A 25,266-nucleotide genomic window follows, 5' to 3' on the forward strand; every position below is an offset into this window, starting at 1 on the left:
CAATTTACCCTCATTAGCTGGGATCCTTGTAAATCAGGCTTTTGTTGTTTGGTAAAATAGAATATATGCAGATGGACAAAATTGAATTTGAGGTTTTTTTTTGTTTTTTTTTTCTGTCAAGGTGTATTTAAACTTGTGTCCAACTCTATGCATTGTGTGTGTGTGTGTGTGTGTGTGTGTGCGCGCGCACAACGGTTTAATGCCCATATTGATGCAGAAAATTGTATTTGTCAAATTGTTAATATAATGAAGTAAAATTTGTTGACACCAATGGCATTTACGTTATGTGGTTTATTGAAATGTCACACAAGTGTTTTTTTTTTTTTGCACAGCCAAGACCACAGCGTGTTGAATACCAATTCCTGGAAGAATGTTTCAAACTACTTTGATGTCTCTTCTTAGATGAGTGACGTTGAGGCTGGAGGCGCAACAGTCTTTCCTGACTTTGGAGCTGCAATCTGGCCTCGAAAGGTGAGCAAGCCATAAATATACATTAAGAACAAAACACAGTTAGATGGCTAGATAGTAGGATTGACTGATCATACATACTGTATGTGTAAATATGATATTTAAAATGTAGTTCTGCTCAGCATTATTGGCACTCATACGATTTAAGTATAAAATTTAAAATGTTCAGAAACAAATACACATTAACTGAATATTTAATAAAAAAGTCCAAATTTATTGAACAGTAACAGTAAAAAAGCTTTTAGAGATCAGTCCCAGATTAGAGGCTGTTGTGCGCCTTCTGGCAAAATGTATTAGAACTTTCAGATCTTTTTCAGAACATCTTTCACACCACACTATGAAGCAGTGTAACCAGAGAAGCAACAGGCAAATGGTAGTTTGGCACTGGTGGTTGGCTCTCACTGCGGTATTGTATCACTTCCTGTTCCGGAGCACAGCGGTGTTTTTCTGTATCTGTTAGCTGTTTAATCTGCGCAGTTAGATTGATCTACTTATCTAGATTACGATTTGTTTCCCAGTGTAATCTTTATGTGCCTTAACTAAAGCACTCCTTCTGCTGAATCACCTCTAAATTATTTACACATTATTCACTTTGCGTGTTTTTAGGAATCCGCTAGCTTAGCGTAGCTACTAGCTCTTAGCCGGTTTAGCATGGCGGCTTCTCCTGTCTCTCCCGCACTTTTCTGCTCTGGGTGTGAAATGTTTAGTTATTCCTCGGCCTCCTTTAGCAGTAACGGTACTTGTAATAAGTGTAGCTTATTCGTAGCTTTGGAGGCCAGGCTGGGCGAATTGGAGACTCGGCTCCACACCGTGAAAAATTCTACAGCTAGCCAGGCCCCTGTAGTCGGTGCGGACCAAGGTAGCTTAGCCGCCGTTAGTTACCCCCTGGCAGATCCCGAGCAGCCGGGAAAGCAGGCCGACTGGGTGACTGTGAGGAGGAAGCGTAGCCCTAAACAGACGCCCCGTGTACACCGCCAACCCGTTCACATTTCTAACCGTTTTTCCCCACTCGACAACACACCCGCCGAGGATCAAACTCTGGTTATTGGCGGCTCTGTTTTGCGAAATGTGAAGTTAGCGACACCAGCAACCATAGTCAGTTGTCTTCCGGGGGCCAGAGCAGGCGACATTGAAGGAAATTTGAAACTGCTGGCTAAGGCTAAGCGTAAATTTGGTAAGATTGTAATTCACGTCGGCAGTAATGACACCCGGTTACGCCAATCGGAGGTCACTAAAATTAACATTAAATCGGTGTGTAACTTTGCAAAAACAATGTCGGACTCTGTACTTTTCTCTGGGCCCCTCCCCAATCAGACCGGGAGTGACATGTTTAGCCGCATGTTCTCCTTGAATTGCTGGCTGTCTGAGTGGTGTCCAAAAAATGAGGTGGGCTTCATAGATAATTGGCAAAGCTTCTGGGGAAAACCTGGTCTTGTTAGGAGAGACAGCATCCATCCCACTTTGGATGGAGCAGCTCTCATTTCTAGAAATCTGGCCAATTTTCTTAAATCCTCCAAACCGTGACTATCCAGGGTTGGGACCAGGAAGCAGAGTTGTAGTCTTACACACCTCTTTGCATCTTCTCTCCCCCTGCCATCCCCTCATTACCCCATCCCCGTAGAGACGGTGCCTGCTCCCAAACTACCAATAACCAGCAAAAATCTATTTAAGCATAAAAATTCAAAAAGAAAAAATAATACAGCACCTTCAACTGCATCACAGACTAAAACAGTTAAATGTGGTCTATTAAACATTAGGTCTCTCTCTTCTAAGTCCCTGTTGGTAAATGATATAATAATTGATCAACATATTGATTTATTCTGCCTTACAGAAACCTGGTTACAGCAGGATGAATATGTTAGTTTAAATGAGTCAACACCCACGAGTCACACTAACTGTCAGAATGCTCGTAGCACGGGCCGGGGCGGAGGATTAGCAGCAATCTTCCATTCCAGCTTATTAATTAATCAAAAACCCAGACAGAGCTTTAATTCATTTGAAAGCTTGACTCTTAGTCTTGTCCATCCAAATTGGAAGTCCCAAAAACCAGTTTTATTTGTTATTATCTATCGTCCACCTGGTCGTTACTGTGAGTTTCTCTGTGAATTTTCAGACCTTTTGTCTGACTTAGTGCTTAGCTCAGATAAGATAATTATAGTGGGCGATTTTAACATCCACACAGATGCTGAGAATGACAGCCTCAACACTGCATTTAATCTATTATTAGACTCTATTGGCTTTGCTCAAAAAGTAAATGAGTCCACCCACCACTTTAATCATATCTTAGATCTTGTTCTGACTTATGGTATGGAAATAGAAGACTTAACAGTATTCCCTGAAAACTCCCTTTTGTCTGATCATTTCTTAATAACATTTACATTTACTCTGATGGACTACCCAGCAGTGGGGAATAAGTTTCATTACACTAGAAGTCTTTCAGAAAGCGCTGTAACTAGGTTTAAGGATATGATTCCTTCTTTATGTTCTCTAATGCCATATACCAACACAGTGCAGAGTAGCTACCTAAACTCTGTAAGTGAGATAGAGTATCTCGTCAATAGTTTTACATCCTCATTGAAGACAACTATGGATGCTGTAGCTCCTCTAAAAAAGAGAGCTTTAAATCAGAAGTGCCTGACTCCGTGGTATAACTCACAAACTCGTAGCTTAAAGCAGATAACCCGTAAGTTGGAGAGGAAATGGCGTCTCACTAATTTAGAAGATCTTCACTTAGCCTGGAAAAAGAGTCTGTTGCTCTATAAAAAAGCCCTCCATAAAGCTAGGACATCTTTCTACTCATCACTAATTGAAGAAAATAAGAACAACCCCAGGTTTCTTTTCAGCACTGTAGCCAGGCTGACAAAGAGTCAGAGCTCTATTGAGCTGAGTATTCCATTAACTTTAACTAGTAATGACTTCATGACTTTCTTTGCTAACAAAATTTTAACTATTAGAGAAAAAATTACTCATAACCATCCCAAAGACGTATCGTTATCTTTGGCTGCTTTCAGTGATGCCAGTATTTGGTTAGACTCTTTCTCTCCGATTGTTCTGTCTGAGTTATTTTCATTAGTTACTTCATCCAAACCATCAACATGTTTATTAGACCCCATTCCTACCAGGCTGCTCAAGGAAGCCCTACCATTATTTAATGCTTCGATCTTAAATATGATCAATCTATCTTTGTTAGTTGGCTATGTACCACAGGCTTTTAAGGTGGCAGTAATTAAACCATTACTTAAAAAGCCATCACTTGACCCAGCTATCTTAGCTAATTATAGGCCAATCTCCAACCTTCCTTTTCTCTCAAAAATTCTTGAAAGGGTAGTTGTAAAACAGCTAACTGATCATCTGCAGAGGAATGGTCTATTTAAAGAGTTTCAGTCAGGTTTTAGAATTCATCATAGTACAGAAACAGCATTAGTGAAGGTTACAAATGATCTTCTTATGGCCTCGGACAGTGGACTCATCTCTGTGCTTGTTCTGTTAGACCTCAGTGCTGCTTTTGATACTGTTGACCATAAAATTTTATTACAGAGATTAGAGCATGCCATAGGTATTAAAGGCACTGCGCTGCGGTGGTTTGAATCATATTTGTCTAATAGATTACAATTTGTTCATGTAAATGGGGAATCTTCTTCACAGACTAAAGTTAATTATGGAGTTCCACAAGGTTCTGTGCTAGGACCAATTTTATTCACTTTATACATGCTTCCCTTAGGCAGTATTATTAGATGGTATTGCTTAAATTTTCATTGTTACATAGATGATACCCAGCTTTATCTATCCATGAAGCCAGAGGACACACACCAATTAGCTAAACTGCAGGATTGTCTTACAGACATAAAGACATGGATGACCTCTAATTTCCTGCTTTTAAACTCAGATAAAACTGAAGTTATTGTACTTGGTCCCACAAATCTTAGAAACATGGTGTCTAACCAGATCCTTACTCTGGATGGCATTACCCTGACCTCTAGTAATACTGTGAGAAATCGTGGAGTCATTTTTGATCAGGATATGACATTCAAAGCGCATATTAAACAAATATGTAAGACTGCTTTTTTGCATTTACGCAATATCTCTAAAATCAGAAAGGTCTTGTCTCAGAGTGATGCTGAAAAACTAATGCATTTATTTCCTCTAGGCTGGACTATTGTAATTCATTATTATCAGGTTGTCCTAATAGTTCCCTAAAAAGCCTTCAGTTAATTCAAAATGCTGCAGCTAGAGTACTGACGGCAACTAGAAGGAGAGAGCATATCTCACCCATATTGGCCTCTCTTCATTGGCTTCCTGTTAATTCTAGAATAGAATTTAAAATTCTTCTTCTTACTTATAAGGTTTTGAATAATCAGGTCCCATCTTATCTTAGGGACCTCATAGTACCATATCACCCCAATAGAGCGCTTCGCTCTCAGACTGCAGGCTTACTTGTAGTTCCTAGGGTTTGTAAGAGTAGAATGGGAGGCAGAGCCTTCAGCTTTCAGGCTCCTCTCCTGTGGAACCAGCTCTCAATTCAGATCAGGGAGACAGACACCCTCTCTACTTTTAAGATTAGGCTTAAAACTTTCCTTTTTGCTAAAGCTTATAGTTAGGGCTGGATCAGGTGACCCTGAACCATCCCTTAGTTATGCTGCTATAGATGTAGACTGCCTGGGGGTTCCCATGATGCACTGTTTCTTTCTCTTTTTGCTCTGTATGCACCACTCTGCATTTAATCATTAGTGATCGATCTCTGCTCCCCTCCACAGCATGTCTTTTTCCTGGTTCTCTCCCTCAGCCCCAACCAGTCCCAGCAGAAGACTGCCCCTCCCTGAGCCTGGTTCTGCTGGAGGTTTCTTCCTGTTAAAAGGGAGTTTTTCCTTCCCACTGTAGCCAAGTGCTTGCTCACAGGGGGTCGTTTTGACCGTTGGGGTTTTACATAATTATTGTATGGCCTTGCCTTACAATATAAAGCGCCTTGGGGCAACTGTTTGTTGTGATTTGGCGCTATATAAAAAAATTGATTGATTGATTGATTGATTGGTACAAAAGTACTACACTGACTGTATTTCTTAATGATCAGTGTAGATTGATGTAAATGAAGTCCAAGAATGATGAGTGATTTGAAAATGTTCATCTTTCCATCATGTGACTGATCAAACAGAAACTGGCTGTGAAACTGATGGTTTACTGTAAATTTGTTTTAGTTTTGTTGTTGCTGATGTTCAACAACTATCAGCAATTTATTAAATATTCTGATAATAACAACTTACGTAGTTCATTTGCCTATATTTCTGAACATATTTTGAAGTTTGTATTTAAATATAATTCTGAGCAGGACTGTGTAAATGTGAGTGAGTGTTTATTCCACATTTAAAAAATGTGGAAAAATTTAAGCGTTGTGAGTACTTTCTGGATGCACTGTAGAACACATTATAAATTAAGATAAGATAAGAAAAGCCTTTATTCATCCCTCAATAGGGAAATTTCAGTGTCACATCGCAGCATAGAACAGTAGGAATAAAAGGGCATGCAACAGAACAACAAGCATCTCTCAAAAACAAGAACCAAAAAAAAAACACTGAGTATGCTGCACTGCCGGGATGATATACACCGTCGGGGTGGGCGAGTGATCAGGTAAAATGACTTCAGCGTGAAATGTACGACAAGTTACTCTGATATTTACAATATGGGCAGGTCAAAATATAAGTAATATATACGAGGTCTATTAGATAATAAACCGACCCTTTTATTTTTTTTTTAACTATATGGATTTGAATGACGTGCGATTACACCAATCATGCTTGAACCCTCGTGCGCATGCGTGAGTTTTTTCACGCGTCGGTGACGTAATTTCCCTGTGGGCAGGCCTTGAGTGAGATGTGGTCCCAACCTCTCGGCTGAATTCCTTTGTTTCACACGCTGCTCGAGACGGCGCGCGTTGCTTTATCAACATTTTTTCTGGACCTGTGAGGAATATCCGAGTGGACACTATTCGAGAAATTAAGCTGGTTTTCGGTGAAAAGTTTTAACGGCTGATGAGAGATTATGGGGTGTTTCTGTCGGTGTAAGGACTTCCTGTTGGGGAAAGTGTAGTGACACGGACCCACAACAGGGGGTGCAAATGAACGGTCAATAGATGAGCCAAAAGGTAACAATTTAATGTTGTGAATGTGCACAACGAATATACAGACAATCTCAGAATCTGATAGCAGTCAATACACAAAGGGGACGTGTGGGCAGGCTCGAGGATAGAAGACGTCTGTCCTGAGAAGAGCCGGAGCCACACGATTTCCGCCGCCACCGAACCTGGTGAATACTGGAGCCGCCAAGTCCCGAATTCCCAGGTGATCACCGTCCCCGACTGTCGGATCTGGTACTGCTGGCGAGGAGCACAAACAGTGAGATGTGGGTGTGTGCACACCCAGTAACAAAAACAGTCAGAAGGTGGAAAGTCACCTTCACCTCTAATCACACACTCGTGCAGCTCCTGTTAAACACTTATCTGGTTGGGGTGTGAAGCGAAGCCGTCGCTGATCACACCAAAATGCCAATCCCACAGATAAGGCAACACCCACGGGAAAACGGCTGCAAAGAAGTTCAGACTATAAAGTCAGTGTTAAGTTCAGATACAGCAGAGAATATTACCTTCACAGGTAGATGATATCTCGGCAGCGAGGTGGAGATGACATCCGGCTTTTATGGAGTGATGAAATGATGGGTGACAGCTGTCATGAGTTGATGTGTGACAGCTGTCACTCCCGGTTGTGTCCATGGCGGCAGCGCCCTCTCGTGCCTGAAGCCCGCACTTCAGGCAGGGCGCCCTCTGGTGGTGGGCTAGCAGTACCTCCTCTTCTGGCGGCCCACACAACACTTCCCACAGAGCAAGACGTCGTGCAGCGCTTCCAGGCGCCGTCGTCGGCCTGTTTCGACCTGAAAACATCCTAATTTAAGGCTTAATTCACCCAGGATGTTGTGAGAGAACAGAGAAGATTCAGAAGAGGCCGGCATGAGGACTTTATGCGGACATTCCACTGTTTAAGGACATTTTTTAATGAAAGACGTGCGCGCAAATTCGCCGAGTCGTTTCCGTGACGACTCGGCAAATCTGTGTGCGCAGCGACAGGAAACACACCTCCGTGTTGAAATCCATGTGTAAAATTCAGGCGGCTTTTGATGGCTTTCAACAAGTGAGTAACTGAGAAATTGTTTAACAGCTTGGGCATGTTCCAACTTGCCCGTTAAGGTTTCCAACGGAGGTGTTTTTCCTATCGCGACCCCCCGCAGTCGGGTCCAGCCCGACATGCGACTCTGCCCGCACGTTCTTTCATTACAAAATGTCCGTTAACAATGGAATGTCCGAATAAACTCCTCATGCCGACTTCTTCTGAAAGTTCTCTGTTCTCTGACGACTTCCTGGATCAACAGAGCCTGAAATGTGGAAGTTTTCAACTTGAAACGGTGAGACGCTGCCGCCTCGAAGCGCAGATCGCCGTCAGGCGCCGTGGGCCTTCCTTACGGCGACACTACCAGACCAAAATCTCTCATCAGCCGTTAAAATTTTTACCGAAAACCAGCTGAATTTATCGAATGGTGTCCACTCAGTTGTGCCTTACAGTTTTGAAAAAATTTTGATCAAACAAAGCAACAGTCTCTGGGCCATTCCTAAACAATGAAAAAACGACGAGAGGGTGGGCGACTCCTCACTCAAAGACTGCCCACAGGCGAATGACGTAACCGACAGGCGTGAAAAAACTCTCGCATGCCCACGAGGGTTCAAGCATGTCTGATATAATCACACGTGATTCAAATCCATATGGTTTTTGAAAAAAATAATAAGGTCGGATACTTTTCTAATAGACCTCGTATATGTAATATGTAGTGTAATATATGTAAAGTGACTTGAGTGCACCATAAGTTAAATTATTGCACTAATAAATACAGCAGGTAGTGACATGATTATTGTCCTTGTTGCTATGGTTACCACAGTACTAACATTGATCATTGTACAGTCTGACAGCAGCCGGGAGAAAACGATCTGCAGAATCTCTCCCTCACACAGTGAGGGTGGATGAGTCTGTCACTGAAACTGCTCTCCAGAGCAGACAGAACGTCCAGCAGGGGGTGACAGTCGTGGTCCAGCATAGATTTAAGTTTAGCCAGGACCCCCCCGTCCCCCACCTCCTGCACAGAGTCCAGAGGACAGCCCAGGACACAGCAGGATTTCCTGATGATCTTATCCAGTCTTTTCCTGTCCCTCTCTGTGATGCTGCTGCTCCAGCAGACCACACCGTACAGGATGGCAGATGCCACCACAAAGTCATAGAAGGTCCTCAGGAGTGGCCCCCTCACTCCAAAAGACCTCAGCCTCCTCAGGAGGTAGAGGCGGCTCTGACCCTTCCTGTAAAGTGCGTCCGTGTTGTGAGTCCAGTCCAGTTTGTTGTTCAGATGAACACCCAGGTACTTATAAGAGTCCACTCTCTCAATGTCCCTTCCCTGGATGTTCACTGGGGGGAGTGTAGTGGGGTGGCGTCTGAAGTCCACCACCATCTCCTTGGTCTTCCTCGCGTTGATGAGGAGGTGGTTCCTCTGACACCAGTCCACAAAGTCCTGCATTAGTCCTCTGTACTCCGCGTCATCGTCGTCCATAATAAGTCCAATGAGGGCGGAGTCATCGGAGAACTTCTGCAGGACACAGCTGCCTGTGTTGTGTCTGAAGTCTGCAGTGTAAAGAGTGAAGAGGAAGGGCACGAGGACCGTCCCCTGGGGGGCCCCCACAATGCAGGTCAGGATGTCAGACACGCAGTTCTTGGTCCTCACAAACTGGGGCCGGTTTGTGAGGTAGTCCAGGACCCACTCAGCCAGATCCTCGTCCACTCCTGCAATCACCAGCTTGTCCCTCAGGAGCCGCGGCTGGATGGTGTTGAAAGCGCTGGAGAAGTCAAAGAAAAGAATCCTCACAGCGCTGCCGGGCCTCTCCAGGTGGGACAGTGAGCGGTGCAGCAGGGAGATGATGGCGTCCTCCACTCCGATGCCAGGCTGGTAAGCAAACCGCTGTGGGTCCATAGCAGAGCTCACCGTGGAGCGGAGATGACACAGGATGAGGCGCTCTAGGGTCTTCATCAGGTGGGATGCAAGTGCCACTGGCCTGAAGCTGTTGAGGTCCTTGGCGTGCGGTGTTTTGGGCACTGGGACCACACATGACGTTTTCCAGAGGCGTGGCACCGTCCTCAGCTTTAGGCTCAGGTTGAAGACCTGCTCCATGACCCCACACAGCTCATCTGTGCAGGATTTGAGGAGCCTCGGGCTGATCTTGTCTGGGCCTGCTGCCTTTTTGCTCTTTAGACTCCTGACCTGATCTGCCGTGAAGAGTAGAGAGCAGGTGGGGGGGAAGGTAGGGGTGGAGGGGGAGGAGGAGGTCTGGCTGGTGCCGGGATGTGTATTGGGAATGAAGCAGTCTGTGGTGGTGGTGTGAGCGGGGGTGTAAGGAGGGGGAGGGGGGATACTGGGCAGAGCCACCGAAGACAGAGCAGGGGGAGGAGGAGGAGGGGTTGTGTCGAACCTCAGGAAGTACTTGTTGAGGTCGTTTGCCCATTGATGGTCCCCCTCCGCCTGTTTGGGAGGGGGTTTGAACCCAGAGATGGTTTTCAAGCTGCTCCACACCCCCCGGATGTTCTGGTGTTGGAGCTGCTCCTCCAACTTCCTCTTGTAGGCGGTCTGAGCTTTGCGAATTTCCCTCCTCAGTTCTCTCTGTATATACTCTCGGTTCCCTGACTTAAAGGCTTTCTTCTTCTCCTTCAGCAGAGTCTTTATGTCAGGGTTAATCCATGGTTTGTTATTCGAGAAACACCGCACTGTCCGGGTATGTACTGTGTTTTCAAAGCAGAAGTTGATGTAGTCCGTGATGCATTCTGTCATTGCGTTTATGTCCTCCTTGTGAGGGTCACAGTGTTCGGACCACACAGTTGTGCTGAAACAGTCTCTAAGTGCCGCCTCACTCTCTGCAGACCACTTCCGTACAATCCGAAACTCAGCAGGTTGCCTTCACACAAGGGGGACATATACTAGTGCCAAATGGATGAGATTGTGGTCTGATCTGCCCAGTGGGAGAAGAGGGGAAGAGGTGTATGCATCCTTCACACTGGCAAAAAATAAGTCCAGTGTTTTATTGTCTCTGGTGGGACAGGTCACATACTGTGAGTGTGTGTGGGGAGGACAGAGGCTTGGTTGGAGTGGTTGAAGTCCCCAGTGGTGAGGAACAGGGCCTGTGGGTGTCTTGACTGCAGATCACTGATGCAATTTAGCAGATGTTCACAAGCGATTTCAGGGTTAGCAGATGGGGCTACATACACAGTTATCACCATAACTTGTGAGAACTCCCGAGGCAGATGATATGGCCTAATGCTAACAGCAAGAAGTTTGATGTGTTTGTTGCACATCTGCATCTTAACAGTAGTGTTCTGCTTTGGACCATTTTTCACTCCCATAAACTGAAAGTCCTCCTCCTCTCCGCTTCCCACTCTCCTCCGTCCTGTCCAAGCGTAGCAGATGAAAGCAAATTACAAGGACAAGCTACTTTGTTTTACTCAAGAATGTGTGTTGACTCAATGGCAATCCATTGGGTAAACCTGAAAAGTATATTATGTTGAAATAACACAACTGACTGAATTACAATGAGGGAAAAAATGTATGTGTTGCATAAATCCAACAAAAGACGATTTAAAATCAGCAACACTGAGTTTTTTTTTTTTTCTTTCTTTTTTTTCTGAGTACATGTCCTGCGTCCCTTTGGTTCACTTCATTGTGATATGCTGTTAAAATTCATTTAGTGATACCCCAACCATAAATTCATGAGAATTAAAAGTAAGTCCTTTTGGCTGCTCCCTCATTTTTTCACTTGTCGCCACAGCAGATCCAAGGTAGATCTGCATGTTGATTTGGCACAAATTTTACGCCGAATACCCTTCCTGACACACCTCCACATTACATGGAGAAATGGGGCAGGGGTGGGGTTTGAACCAGGAAGAAACCAAGTGCACTAACCACTTGGCCACTACCCCTGCCAGTAAATTTGTGACAGTCATGTTGGTTAATTGGTTTTCATCTGTGTTGAGCCTCTCAATATGGTTGTAGTGCATGGGAATGTGAAACTTCTTGTTTGCTCATCTCTGCGGCATGTGAACATACCACTGGCAAACGTTAACACATGCCAAACTATTAATTATATACTAAACTGTTAAGATTTAACATTAAAAATATGCACTTTGATACTAATTGTGTATTCATGAATATTGAATAATTGCTGTTCAAATACCAGTAAGTTGGCAGTAAAGTGAACCATAATTGCCTGAACCCAGTGGGACTAAATACAAAGAGTTTTAAATCATTTTATCTAAAGTTGTATGGAAAATGGTTTCCATGAGCGTAACATGGGCATCGACTGCATATACTGAATAAAACCTCCAACACAAGATGTGATCTGTACCGACATGGGCTGTTATGGTTTTGGTATAACTTGGTTGAGGGCACTGCACAAATGTTATGAAAAGAAATATAGTTGCACAATCAGATTTCAGATTCACAAACACCTTATAGATCAACAACATTAATTTGAATCCTTCATTGTGACTTCCTCTGGTTTGTGCAGGTTTGACATTGACATCATAGGTGCTGGAGGTGGACATCGGGTTGTTGTTGACAGTGAGCAGTCATTTGTGCTGTCAGTTTATCCTTGACTGCCTGCAGCACCTCTGGACACGTTCACATGGGGTACTCTTGCAGCCTGTTGCTCTAATACAGTGGTGTCCAAACTATTCCAGAAAGAGCCGAGAGGGTGCAGGTTTTCTTTGCAGCCACTGACTCCAGCAGGTGATTTCACTGATTAACAACACTTTGAGCAGGTGGGATGAGTTTATCAGTGAAATCACCTGCTGGAGTCAGTGGCTGCAAAGAAAACCTGCACCCTCTTGGCCCTTTCTGGAATAGTTTGGACACCATTGCTCTAATATTTCACCAATGAGTATTTATGGATTAGGATTTATCTCTGGATTTCAAGAATTTAACAGTGAGAATATGTTATTTTTAGCAGTGAAGCTATTCCAGAGAAAAATAACATGATAAGAGAAGGGTCTTGAACTTCTTTTTCATTTTTGACATATAGTAGTTTGAGAGTACAGTTTACTAGAAGATAATGTTTTACAAAACCTACCATATAGGAGACAGATTGCTCACTTTCTAGATGTTAAATTGTGTTGTGCATTCTCTTTCCAAGCTTCTTTTCAAGCAAACAAGAATGTGATTAAGGAAACCTTTAAACATTGTGCTACTAAAGGGTTTTGTATTTGAATCCACTCTGCTTCATGTCTTTTAGGTTCAGATTTTATTGGATTTTCATGTTCTTTGTCACAGTGGATGTTTTCATCAGTTTTGCATTTTTCTTTCCACAGGGAACTTCAGTGTTCTGGTATAATCTGTTCAAGAGTGGAGAGGGAGATTATCGGACCAGACACGCAGCGTGCCCTGTCTTAGTAGGCAGTAAATGGGGTAAGTTAGGTCTCAAGCTATTGTACAGCAATACAATGAATGCATGTTGATTTAGGTTTACAAAAGTATATGAAAAAGCAAATTTACATTTGAAATAAATCTTGATGGTTAGGGTTGGGGGAAGGAGTAGGGTTAATAATAGTGAAGAAAAAAAAAACCCGTCATGAAAATTTGATTCATTTTGTGACTGGAGCACAAAAAAAAAAAAAAAACACATGATACTGGGCTGGGTTTTCCCTCCTTCAAAGTGCGTTTGTGGCTTCCCTCACGAGTCTTCTTCAAGAAATGTTTGAGGATGGCCTGTTCTCATCAGAATTATCATATTTTGCCATTCTGTTGACATTTCTTTATTATTGAATCTAAGGTGATCTTCAGTGAAAAAGAAATGTTCATCGCTGAGTTTTTATTCCCTGCTGCCCGAAGGGGAATTATGTCGTGGCGATTTCTGTCCGTCTGTCCCAAAAAGGCTATAAGCGTTTTGAAATCAACTACGCTCACATTTTTAGGAGGAATTTTGTGAAACATTGTACAAGTCCTTTTTATAGGTTGGTAATACGCATATTGTAATATTGTACAAGATTGACACATTTTGGCAGAGGTATGGCCCTTGATTAACAAATCTAGACACTGCCAGTTTCATGAGTTCATGGCTGCATTGTGAAATCAACTATCACATACTTTGAAATCTTATCAGAATGTATCAAGCACTTGTACCAAAGCAGCGTTTGCCAGTGGGGGATACAGTGTTCTCAGAGCATTCTTGTCTAAAGTGTCTGTAAGAATTATGGTCAGCATCATTGGCAACCATCGAATTTAAGTACAGAATTTAAAATGTGTTCAGAAATGTAGTACTTTAATTCCTGGAAAAGTCCTATATAAATAATTACTGTAATTAAATAACAAATGTGATTGTTTTGGGATAGACGTTGCACCAGAGTATAAGTTGCAGGGCCTCCAGCACTTGTAAAAAAAAATAAAAATAAAAATAAACTTATACTACAGAAAATGTTACTTTTTGCGACAGACAAGAGAAAATTTCCAGGATGAAGGTTCCAGGATGTACAGTATACTCAGATTTGAGCCTGTTCTTGTGAAAAATTCATTGTTAGACGGGAAATTTTGGATAAAGTCAAAAACCTTCCCTGCAAATTTACTGTTTTTTATTTTTCAGAAACCAGAGTCCAGAAAACAGCTTTTCAAACAGTTTTTTTGTTGTTGTAGTAGTATTTCTATGTGGATCAACTAAGTGCACGTTTATGACAAGCTACAGAACTGAAATTATTCATTCACTGTCAAACCCAACAAAGTGCAAACTTTTATTTATTTATTTTCCCCCCTAAGAATAGATTCAGAAGTTCAAATGCAAAAATATATAAGAACCATCCAGTTTAAATGAAAAAGATGAAAAATGTAAAGATTATCAACCAAAAAGGAGAAAAAAACAAACAAACAAAAAAACAAAGTTGTAACTTTAGGCTCACCATAACATCAAGCATCAAATGTTTTTGATTTTCAAAATACACTCTTTTTTTTTCCCCCCCTGCAGTGTCAAATAAGTGGTTTCACGAGCGAGGTCAAGAGTTCAGGAGACCGTGTGGCCTGACAGAAGTGGATTGAAGTTTGAGGCTCACTTGTGGAAATATGTGCGCACTGTAATTCTGACAGTTCTGCATCCCAGACACACAAACATTGACAGATCTTTTTCTGAAAGTTGTTTTTTTTTTTTTTTTCCCCCTTTTTTTTAAAATAAGGAATTTGACAGTTGTTTGAAATTTAGCCCCGGATTTTATTTTACTTTTGACATAAAATGCACAGCATGTCTTCATTCACCCTGCATCACCCCAATAAATAAAATCAGTTATTTAAAAAAGAAACTAAATATGTATAAAATCTAAATCATACAGACTTTATGACATACACAAAATCTCAGCTTCAGACATGCATAAAGTAAAAAAAAAAAAAATCCGATCAAAATTAATTTGTTGTTGGATTTTAAGACCCACCATTAACTTTTTGTACAGAAAGCAAATTTTGTGTTTTGACTGGTTAGACAGTGCCTCTTAAAATACAGTCCCTTTTTATCTTACACAAAGTGACGACAAAGCATTCAGGCCACAATGACTTAATCACCATAAATCAGCCGGTTTAAGCTTTCAAACACAATGTGGACCTGTGACCTGCACTGCATGACTGTTGGCTGGAATATTTAGAAGCTAACTTTGATCTTCTTTTTCTAAAAATGATTAAAATCATCCCTACCCATTTACAAAAAGGGACGCAATAAGAGGAAAGTTGGAAGTATCTGAAGTGGTGATTAATTTATTGTGTGATCACAGAATTATCCTGAAAAGTCTTTTTTTTATCATTTGCACCCCTCATGTTCCATTCAATTTCAAACTTGACAGAGGCGTAGAATTCATCCACTTATGTCCATGACATTTGTATTTATACCTTTTAAATTATTACGTACACTGTTACATGTTGGGGTTGTTTTTTTTACGAGATGGCAAACAATAAAATTAATATTGAGCAGTGTGTCTTATTTAAATGTCTAATAATGTCTCTCTCTCTCTCTCTCTCTCTCTCTCTCTCTCTCTCTCTCTCTCTCTCTCTCACACTCACACACACACACACGGAGCGATGTCGGGATTTTGACTTCAAACAGTGCCGCTTGGAATAAATTATAGACCTGGAAAGCCAGCAGCAGTACCTCTGGAGTGTAATTTCCTATGAGTTACAGGGGTTTAGCCCTCAGTGTATTCGCCCATCTTCAGGTGTTTTAGCACCATCGTTGAACTAAGTGTGATCACAGTGTAACCTTCAAAGATGCCAATGGCAGTCATTTATAAAGTATCATAGACATTTATGCAAATGACTGGACTTTGACTATAGGAAATTCAAGCTGTGCCAAATGGGTATTTTTAAAAAGGACCTTTATTTATATTAAGACAATTATTTTCATGTTTTTGTTTTGTTTTGTTTTATTAATTGACTGTATCATTGTGATGATGATTCCATCTGTATTCCTTTACTGTTTATATCTGTGGTCTTTTATTTTCCACTAGTTGGGGTACCAACCAACAAACAGATGGACGTGACCGAAAACATAACCTCCTTGGCGGAGGTAATAATTTTTTGACACAGTCTCATGATTCAGAAACATTGTAGTAAAATACTGATTATATCATGACTAGCTGGGGTACCCGGTGCTGCCCGGGTTAACCTGTTTTAGACATAAGTCAAATGCCAATCATTTTAATCAAAACAATTCCCCAACATTTGTTTTTGTAATGCTGATGTCTTATGAATATAATAGTTAACGGGCTGAAGTTTGTCCAGCAGAACTATAAGAGGTGGACTCCCCAAACTAAGTTGAAATACTTGGTTAAAAGACAAACACATTTGAAGTCCTTCATGCAGACTTTGTTTTGCAATTAAATTTATAGCAAAATTCCACACAAAAGGTAGGTAACAGTAAATGTAAATATCAATGAATCAAAATTGAGTTTTTGGTGTATCTTACTGTTTTTACATTGCAATTTTACTAACATAAAATTAATGTATTCAGACAGGAAGGCAAACTGGGTTGTACAGGACAGTCAGGTGCTTAACAGTTGAGAACATAATGTAGCTGAAGAAAGGGATTAAATAAACGGAGATGGCCAACACATATACAGGGCTGGAAATTTGAATCTGCACGGTCATACCCACAGCCTCAGCCTAAGCATGTTGTTTTGCTGAGTGTGCTGTGACAGTGCTGTGCTGAGTGTGCTGTAGAAAGGGATTAAATAAACAGATATGGTGAACATACATATGGTGAATATACAGGGCTGGAAATTATGAATCTGCCTGGTCATACCCACAGCCGGCTATTTTGGGGGTAATTTTCAGTTCAACCTTTAAAAAATGGCACCAGTTTGTTCCCCATGTCATGAGGATTCAGAATATATATAGTTTTTAGGGCTACATATTATAGTTTGGGAGTTTATCCCGAACAGACAGACGTAGCCCTTTATGTATATCGATTTTGCATGCGGTGGCTCCAAAACAGTTTGTTGTGTTTTGCATTTTTTTAAGTTAGTTCCAGTCAACAACTTCAAGTTCAGATTTTGCTTTCAGTCTGCAATGATCAATCGACACGTTTGAGCAACTTAATTCACAATTTAGTTGATTACAGTGATGGTGCTAAAACACTTGAAGATGGGCTAATACACTGAGGGATGAATAAACTGGGAGCTAAACCAGCAGATACCTTTACTACAGTTAGCAGGGCAACTAATGGAGGCAGTGAGTCAGTCTGCAGTTCAGTGATTGGCTTTGCAAATTTTTAAGCAATTCTGTAAAAACTACTACATATTCAGCTCTGAAATTTTGGGATCTGATAGCTACAAGTGAGGGCCAGTGAACCTCCTGTTTTGGGCTATATTGTATCTTTTACATGCATGACAATAACAATAAAAATGGGTCGTTCAAGATGCTTGTGAAGCCTTGCTAATTACTAATCCTGGTGACCACCAAGGTCTTTCTTGCTTGTGTCAGACTTGACGTGGGTCTTAGTTTGGCATTTCTCGGATCACTGCAGTGATCAGTGTTTTGCTTTGGTGACCCCAAGACCCAACCTGCGAGGGAAATGCATGGAAAATACTTCATCTGTCTTATTACAACATGTTAGCATTTTAACTCGATCAATTCAGAACTATTAGTCGTCATTTCAATCAATCAATCAATTTTATTTATATAGCGCCAAATCACAACAAACAGTTGCCCCAAGGAGCTTTATATTGTAAGGCAAGGCCATACAATAATTACGTAAAAACCCCAACGGTCAAAACGACCCCCTGTGAGCAAGCACTTGGCGACATTGGGAAGGAAAAACTCCCTTTTAACAGGAAGAAACCTCCAGCAGAACCAGGCTCAGGGAGGGGCAGTCTTTTGCTGGGACTGGTTGGGGCTGAGGGGAGAGAATCAAGAAAAAGACATGCTGTGGAGGGGAGCAGAGATCAATCACTAATGATTAAATGCAGAGTGGTGCATACAGAGCAAAAAGAGAAACACTCAGTGCATCATGGGAACCCCCCAGCAGTCTAAGTCTATAGCAGCATAACTAAGGGATGGTTCAGGGTCACCTGATCCAGCCCTAACTATAAGCTTTAGCAAAAAGGAAAGTTTTAAGCCTAATCTTAAAAGTAGAGAGGGTGTCTGTCTCCCTGATCTGAATTGAGAGCTGGTTCCACAGGAGAGGAGCCTGAAAGCTGAAGGCTCTGCCTCCCATTCTACTCTTACAAACCCTAGGAACTACAAGTAAGCCTGCAGTCTGAGAGCGAAGCGCTCTATTGGGGTGATATGGTACTATGAGGTCCCTAAGATAAGATGGGACCTGATTATTCAAAACCTTATAAGTAAGAAGAAGAATTTTAAATTCTATTCTAGAATTAACAGGAAGCCAATGAAGAGAGGCCAATATGGGTGAGATATGCTCTCTCCTTCTAGTCCCCGTTTTTTAATCGTTTTAACATATCTGATTTTAGTAAGGAAACTCAGGAACGTGGTCTCAGGCTCCGTGACTCTCAACACTTCTCCCTTCACCAATGGGATATAGAAAAAGGTTTTCTTAGCACAAAGGTAAATAAGAGTCATGGTCCAGATAATATCTGTGGCCATTTACTTAAATCTTGTGCAAAAGAGCTGAGTCCAGTTTTTTATTATATTTTTAACTGGTCCTTGGAAACACAGCATGTCCCCAAAGTGTGGAAAGATGCTGTTGTGGTCCCAGTTCCTAAATCTAGTAATCCTACATCCTTGAATGATTTTAGGCCTGTTGCTCTAACATCAATTTTGATGAAGATCTTTGAGAAATTGGTACGGTCGGTAATGCTAAAAAATACTATGCATGCACTCGATCCGTTACAATTTGCTTACAGGCCTAATAGAGGAGTGGAGGACGCCACACTCACTTTGCTTAATCTGCTTCTCAGGCATTTGGAGGGCAGCGGATGCCATGCCCGGCTTTTATTTGTTGACTTCTCTTCAGCTTTTAATACAATTCAACCCTGTATTTTAACCCAAAGGCTTTTAGAACATTTTAAATTAAGTAATAATCTTGTGGGTTGGATTTTAGACTTTTTAACAAACAGAACACAGAAAGTTAGAGTGAACGGGATTTTATCAAACACAGTGTGTTCGTCTACTGGCTCGCCACAAGGGTGTGTGCTCTCACCTCTTATTTATTCTCTATACCAGTATGTGTCAGAGCACTTAAAAACAGGTTCATTTTAAAATACACGGATGATACAGTGATTGTCAGCCTGCTGCGGGATAATGAGAGTAGCCACGGACCTGTAGTTGACCATTTTGTTAAATGGTGTGAGGACTCATATCTTCAGATTAATATATCTAAAACTAAAGATATGGTCATTGATTTTAGGAAGAATGGTAGCACACCTGGCAACACAACAATGAATGGTCAACCAGTTGGAATTGTGAAAACTTATAAATACCTTGGGACTATTATTGATGATTCGCTGAAGTTTGAGGCAAACTGTGAGGCGGTGTGTAGGAAGGGACATCAGCGCTTGTTCTGTTTCAGGAAACTGTAGTATTTTCACATTGGCCGAACCATGTTAACACTATTTTATCGTGCTTTTATTGAATCTGTTTTAGCTTTTTCTTTGGTGGCATGGTTTGGCAGTTTGACATTGAAGGATAGGAACAGACTGAGTCAGATCATTAAATGGTCCAGTCGGTTGATTGGTGAATCGCAGCTGAGTTTAGAGTCCCTGTACACTAAACAATTACAGCGGATAACCAACTGCATTATACTTGATGACTCCCACCCCCTGGCTAATGAATTTCAGCTTCTGCCTTCTGGCCGTAGGTTTAGAGTCCCAAGGTGTAGAACAAAACGCTACAGGAGTAGTTTTGTCCCAGCAGCAATTGTGAAACTGAACACATCTTAGTAGGTTTGCATATGGTTATATTTAGATATTTATATACTTATTTATTTATTTGCCCTTTGCACACTAGTTTTAAGCTGACCATCTTTTTAGTGGTTTTAAGGTTGTGAGTCCTTGGTGGTGTTTAACTTGTTTTGTGTATGTTCTTTGTTAGTATTTTTAGTGTTTTTTATTGTTGTTGTTGTGTTGACTAACATGGACGCCTTTTTTCGGTTTTCTGTTTGCTGCAAGCCAAATCTACCTACGGGTACAAATAAAGTTACCTGAACCTGAACCGTTAGTACTCTAGCTGCAGCATTTTGAATTAACTGAAGGCTTTCAGGGAACTTTTAGGACAACCTGATAATAATGAATTACAATAGTCCAGCCTAGAGGAAATAAATGCATGAATTAGTTTTTCAGCATCACTCTGAGACAAGACCTTTCTAATTTTAGAGATATTGCGTAAATGCAAAAAAGCAGTCCTACATATTTGTTTAATATGCGCTTTGAATGACATATCCTGATCAAAAATGACTCCAAGATTTCTCACAGTATTACTAGAGGTGAGGGTAATGCCATCCAGAGTAAGGATCTGGTTAGACACCATGTTTCTAAGATTTGTGGGGCCAAGTACAATAACTTCAGTTTTATCTGAGTTTAAAAGCAGGAAATTAGAGGTCATCCATGTCTTTATGTCTGTAAGACAATCCTGCAGTTTAGCTAATTGGTGTGTGTCCTCTGGCTTCATGGATAGATAAAGCTGGGTATCATCTGCGTAACAATGAAAATTTAAGCAATGCCGTCTAATAATACTGCCTAAGGGAAGCATGTATAAAGTGAATAAAATTGGTCCTAGCACAAAACCTTGTGGAACTCCATAATTAACCTTAGTCTGTGAAGAAGATTCCCCATTTACATGAACAAATTGTAATCTATTAGATAAATATGATTCAAACCACCGCAGTGCAGTGCCTTTAATACCTATGGCATGCTCTAATCTCTGTAATAAAATTTTATGGTCAACAGTATCAAAAGCAGCACTGAGGTCTAACAGAACAAGCACAGAGATGAGTCCACTGTCTGAGGCCATAAGAAGATCATTTGTAACCTTCACTAATGCTGTTTCTGTACTATGATGAATTCTAAAACCTGACTGAAACTTCAAATAGACCATTCCTCTGCAGATGATCAGTTAGCTGTTTTACAACTACCCTTTCAAGAATTTTTGAGAGAAAAGGAAGGTTGGAGATTGGCCTATAATTAGCTAAGATAACAGTTGCTTTTTGTAGCATTCACAACAAGCCTCCATGCTGGGTGCTACTACAACACATATTTTGATGACAGAGAATCTTCAACACAAATAAAGCAAAGTGTTGTATTTTCTTGTCTTATGGATGCTGAAGCCCTGGTCCCAGAATAATGAGGAATGAATAATGAGCCACGTAGCATGTTTTTTTTTTTTTTTTTTGTATGACTCAAGTTATTCAACAATCATAGGAGAATAGTGGCTCTGAGAGGCTCTTAGAGGCAGAATATTCGGCTAACGCTCATCTGTGAACGTGGTGCTAATTTAAAGAAGTTCAAAATTTAGCAACAACAGCGTGGGGTAGTTTGTGTACAAGATACTACAAGGACAAACGAGGATTTTAGAATCATGTTTATAGTGAGGATGAGGATGATTAACAGCCCATTTTCTGAGCACCTGGCAGCTAAGAGGACAGGACAGGCTATTTTCGCTCCGCCCTCTTGCGCACTACAATTCCACCTGGTTTGTGCACCGGATGCTGTATATAAAATAATTAATTCATAGCGGATTAATCATTTTCATTCAGTTTGAAAGTTGAAAACACCTCTAATCACAGAGGACATTTGCAGCTTTTTTCCTCTGTGTCTCGTGCACTGAGGTGGAGAACATATTTGGAAAAGCCGAAAAGGTCATTGTTTGTAATGTTTTAATAGCTTAGTAAAACAGTTATATGTTCATTCCTTCTTTATAAGCAGCTGTAAAAGTATGTTTGTTTATGAAAGATTTAACACCTTTATATAATGGATCAGATGAGCTCTGCTGTGTGTGCGCACTAATGCAATGACTCGCACTCAAGACGAGCATTTACGCAGAACACGAGCTCACAAAAGAGCGATTCTGCAGACAATAACGGACGTTATTGTAATCCAGGAACCCATGGTTCAGTTATAGCTGGTCTATGTATGTGTTTGGTGTTGTGTGTGTTTTTTGTTTTTTTTTGGTGGGGGGGTGATCCACACAGTTATGGGTGTACATAATTAAAGCGGCCACCTCATTGTGGTATGTCTTTTTTTTTTTTTTTTGGTCACAGAGAGCTCGGTGAACACGCAGAACTGCTGTATTTAATGACTGTGGAACACAGGTGAACTGCAGCCTGGTGTGCGGATGCGCACACCAGCAGGACAGTGCAGCAGCGTCTTTTTTTGGACTGCATTTAAAAAATATGACATGTTGAATGGATGCTGTGAATTGAAAACCCACACTTTAAAAGGATGGAGGGTTGGACCAAACCCCTGCCTAAACGTGTGTAAGCCCGGATTTGCGGGTTTATTGTGGTTTTGAATTAATGAATGGAAACACAATCAAATAATGCGTGAAACTATAATAAAAATGGAGCTGGAGTAACCAAACAGAGCAAACTTAATATTACAATTTATTACAAATCACAAAATATATCTAAAAAAAATAAAACAATTTAAACCAGAATTTAGTATAAAAACAAAGATAAAAAGAGTCACTCTGCGAGCAGTCAATCACGATGACAGCCAATCCACGAATACTTCCTGCTGTCGTCTCAGGGCGGGCCCTGCTGTCCTCCACTCGGCCCGTCGCACTCTCTCTTGGCAGGGCGTGGCTTCCTCCAATCACCAAGCACGCGGCCTCCTCGTCACGGATCTCTCCTGGTAACACCTCTCTCCGTCGCCGCAGCTTCCGTGCACCTACACACACACACACCCAGGCCAGCAAGCGCACAGCTCCGACTCCAAAGAAACTCAAGACTTTCTGATTAAAACAGGCTCCTCACAACCACATCAAACGTACTCACAGACACGGCAGGGTCCTCCCCTGCCGTTGCGGATAATCCACGTCGTGGCGTCTCTTCAGCAGGAGTATTTCAACTGAAACCAGCCACGTCAGCGCCAGTATGGCTCCCTTTTTTTGATAATCACTTCCTCACCCGCTGCTCCTCCTGCTGTGCCGCCAAAAATCTGTCCTCTCTCCAAAGAAGCGAGGTGGAACAGAGCAAAAGAAAAGTCCTCCTTTGTTCCACAAAACCCCGTCTTATATCCACTCCTTCACGCTTACACCCCAGGTGAACTAATTACAATAATCCAAAAGGAATCAGGTGCGCCCACGGTCACCTTAGCAACCAAAAGGAACAGCACAGTTCAAGTCAAAAGCTGAATTACATCCCCCCCCTCCTTATCGTTGCCAGTCCCTGCAACGCACACAGTACTAATCAGGGTAACGGGCCGGTGGCCGGCCAAAATTTACACGGGTAGAACGGCGAAGCACGTCCTGGGGGGCCTCCACAACCCAAAACCCATACCATACGGGGATCTCACATTCCCCCTCCTTCCGGATCCCTTCTTCTACCCCTAATCCTAACTCTCCCTGGGGGGCAGTACACACCTTTAGAGCATTCCGATGTACAGTCTGCTCCCTCCCCCCCCCGCTCCGGACGCACCCTGTACATGACCCCAGTATCCCCTACGCAATCCAAAATTACATAGGGTTCAGGGTCCCACCAGGTACTCAACTTGCCCTTCCCCTCACGACGTCTATTTCGTATCCACACTCGTTCCCCCGGCACTAAGGGCAAAGCCCTAGCCCTCTTATCATATTGACCTTTACGTTGAGAAGCCTCAGCAGCTGCCCTCTGGCACGCAATCTTGTAAGCCAACAGCAATTTACAACAATGGTCTTTCACCCACCCCGTCAATCCAAACGCTACTGGCTCAGGACTCACCCCCAGGCCAACATCCACGGGAAGCCGCAGATGCCTACCAAACATCAAAAATGAGGGAGCATAGCCCGTCGCACTGTGAACTGTATTATTGTAAGCATGAACCAACTCAGCAATATAATCTGGCCACCTCTGCTGCTTTTCTTCTTCCAATGAACGGAGCATATTCAATAATGTCTGATTAAACCGCTCCACACCACCATTACCCGCAGGATGATACGATGTTGTCCTACTTTTACTTATCCGATATAACTTACAAAGCTGCTGCATCAGGGCCGATTCGAAATTTGGCCCACGATCAGAGTGGAACCGCGCAGGACAACCAAACTGCTGTATTACATGCTTCCACAGCACCTTAACCGTCGTCTGCGCGGCCTGATCTAATGTGGGAATTGCCCATGCAAAACGAGTGAACTGATCGGTCATAACCAAAATGTTCTGGTACACATCCGTCGGCCGGCCAAGGGTTAAAAAATCCAACCCAATGACCTCCAACGGATAAGTGGCCCCAATTGACCCCAACGGTGCCCTAGGCTCAACACGGCTCTTTTGAAGGCTACACCTGACACACTTCTCCTGGAACGTTCGTACCTCCCTTTCCATATCAGGCCAGTAAAACCTTTGACGAAGCTGAGCAAGAGTCCTATCCACCCCGAAATGAGCCCCAGCCTCATGAATCTTTCGCCACACTTCCTCACAACGACAGCCCGGACACACAATCTGATGATACTCCTCATGGCTCCTTCCATCGACAAAAATTCGGTATAATATACCCTCTATCACCATCAATCTTTCCCATTGCCGAAGCAATTTCTGAGCTCGGCCCGTTAACACCAAACGTTGCGAGCGAGTTGGAACACTCCCCTCAACAACATACCCCTTCACAGCCTGGATATCCGAATCCCGATTCTGAGCCTCAATCCATCCACCCTCAGGTGTTACCTCAATACCTGCACTGACCGGCAACCCCCGGTCATATTCCTTCTCCAACACCATAGCCCGCTCTGATTGAACCGGACACCTTGACAAAACGTCAGCATTAACATTAGCTTTACCTGAACGATACTTCACTATATAGTTAAAGGAAGCCAACTGTGCCACCCACCACTGCTCCACTGCCCCAAGATGGGCAGTTTGCAAATGGGCCAAGGGGTTATTATCTGTATAAACAGTAAACTCCACCCCTGTCAAAAAATCTTTAAATTTTTCCGTCACTGCCCATTTCAAAGCCAACAACTCCAATTTAAATGAGCTATAATTCGCATCATTCTGCACACTGGGATGCAGACTCCGACTGGCGTACGCCACAACACGTTCCTGTCCATCCTGAACCTGAGACAACA

At 42.2% G+C, this 25,266-nt stretch overlaps 1 protein-coding gene across 4 annotated transcripts in view; it reads left to right on the plus strand.

Moving 5' to 3' along the window:
* LOC117517084 (prolyl 4-hydroxylase subunit alpha-2-like) overlaps positions 1–15,529 on the plus strand; it is an 87,516-nt gene extending 71,987 nt beyond the window's left edge. For all 4 annotated transcript variants that reach the window (XM_034177997.1, XM_034177996.1, XM_034177995.1 and 1 more), the window contains 3 exons: positions 403–471; positions 12,900–12,996; positions 14,543–15,529. In XM_034177997.1, the coding sequence (XP_034033888.1) occupies positions 403–471; positions 12,900–12,996; positions 14,543–14,613 (237 nt within the window). In that variant the 3' untranslated portion in view covers positions 14,614–15,529. The remainder of the gene's footprint in view (positions 1–402; positions 472–12,899; positions 12,997–14,542) is intronic.
* Positions 15,530–25,266: the final 9,737 nt, after the last annotated feature.

The sequence above is a fragment of the Thalassophryne amazonica genome, chromosome 9 (assembly GCF_902500255.1).
Source record: "Thalassophryne amazonica chromosome 9, fThaAma1.1, whole genome shotgun sequence".
In the NCBI taxonomy this organism is placed as follows: domain Eukaryota; kingdom Metazoa; phylum Chordata; class Actinopteri; order Batrachoidiformes; family Batrachoididae; genus Thalassophryne; species Thalassophryne amazonica.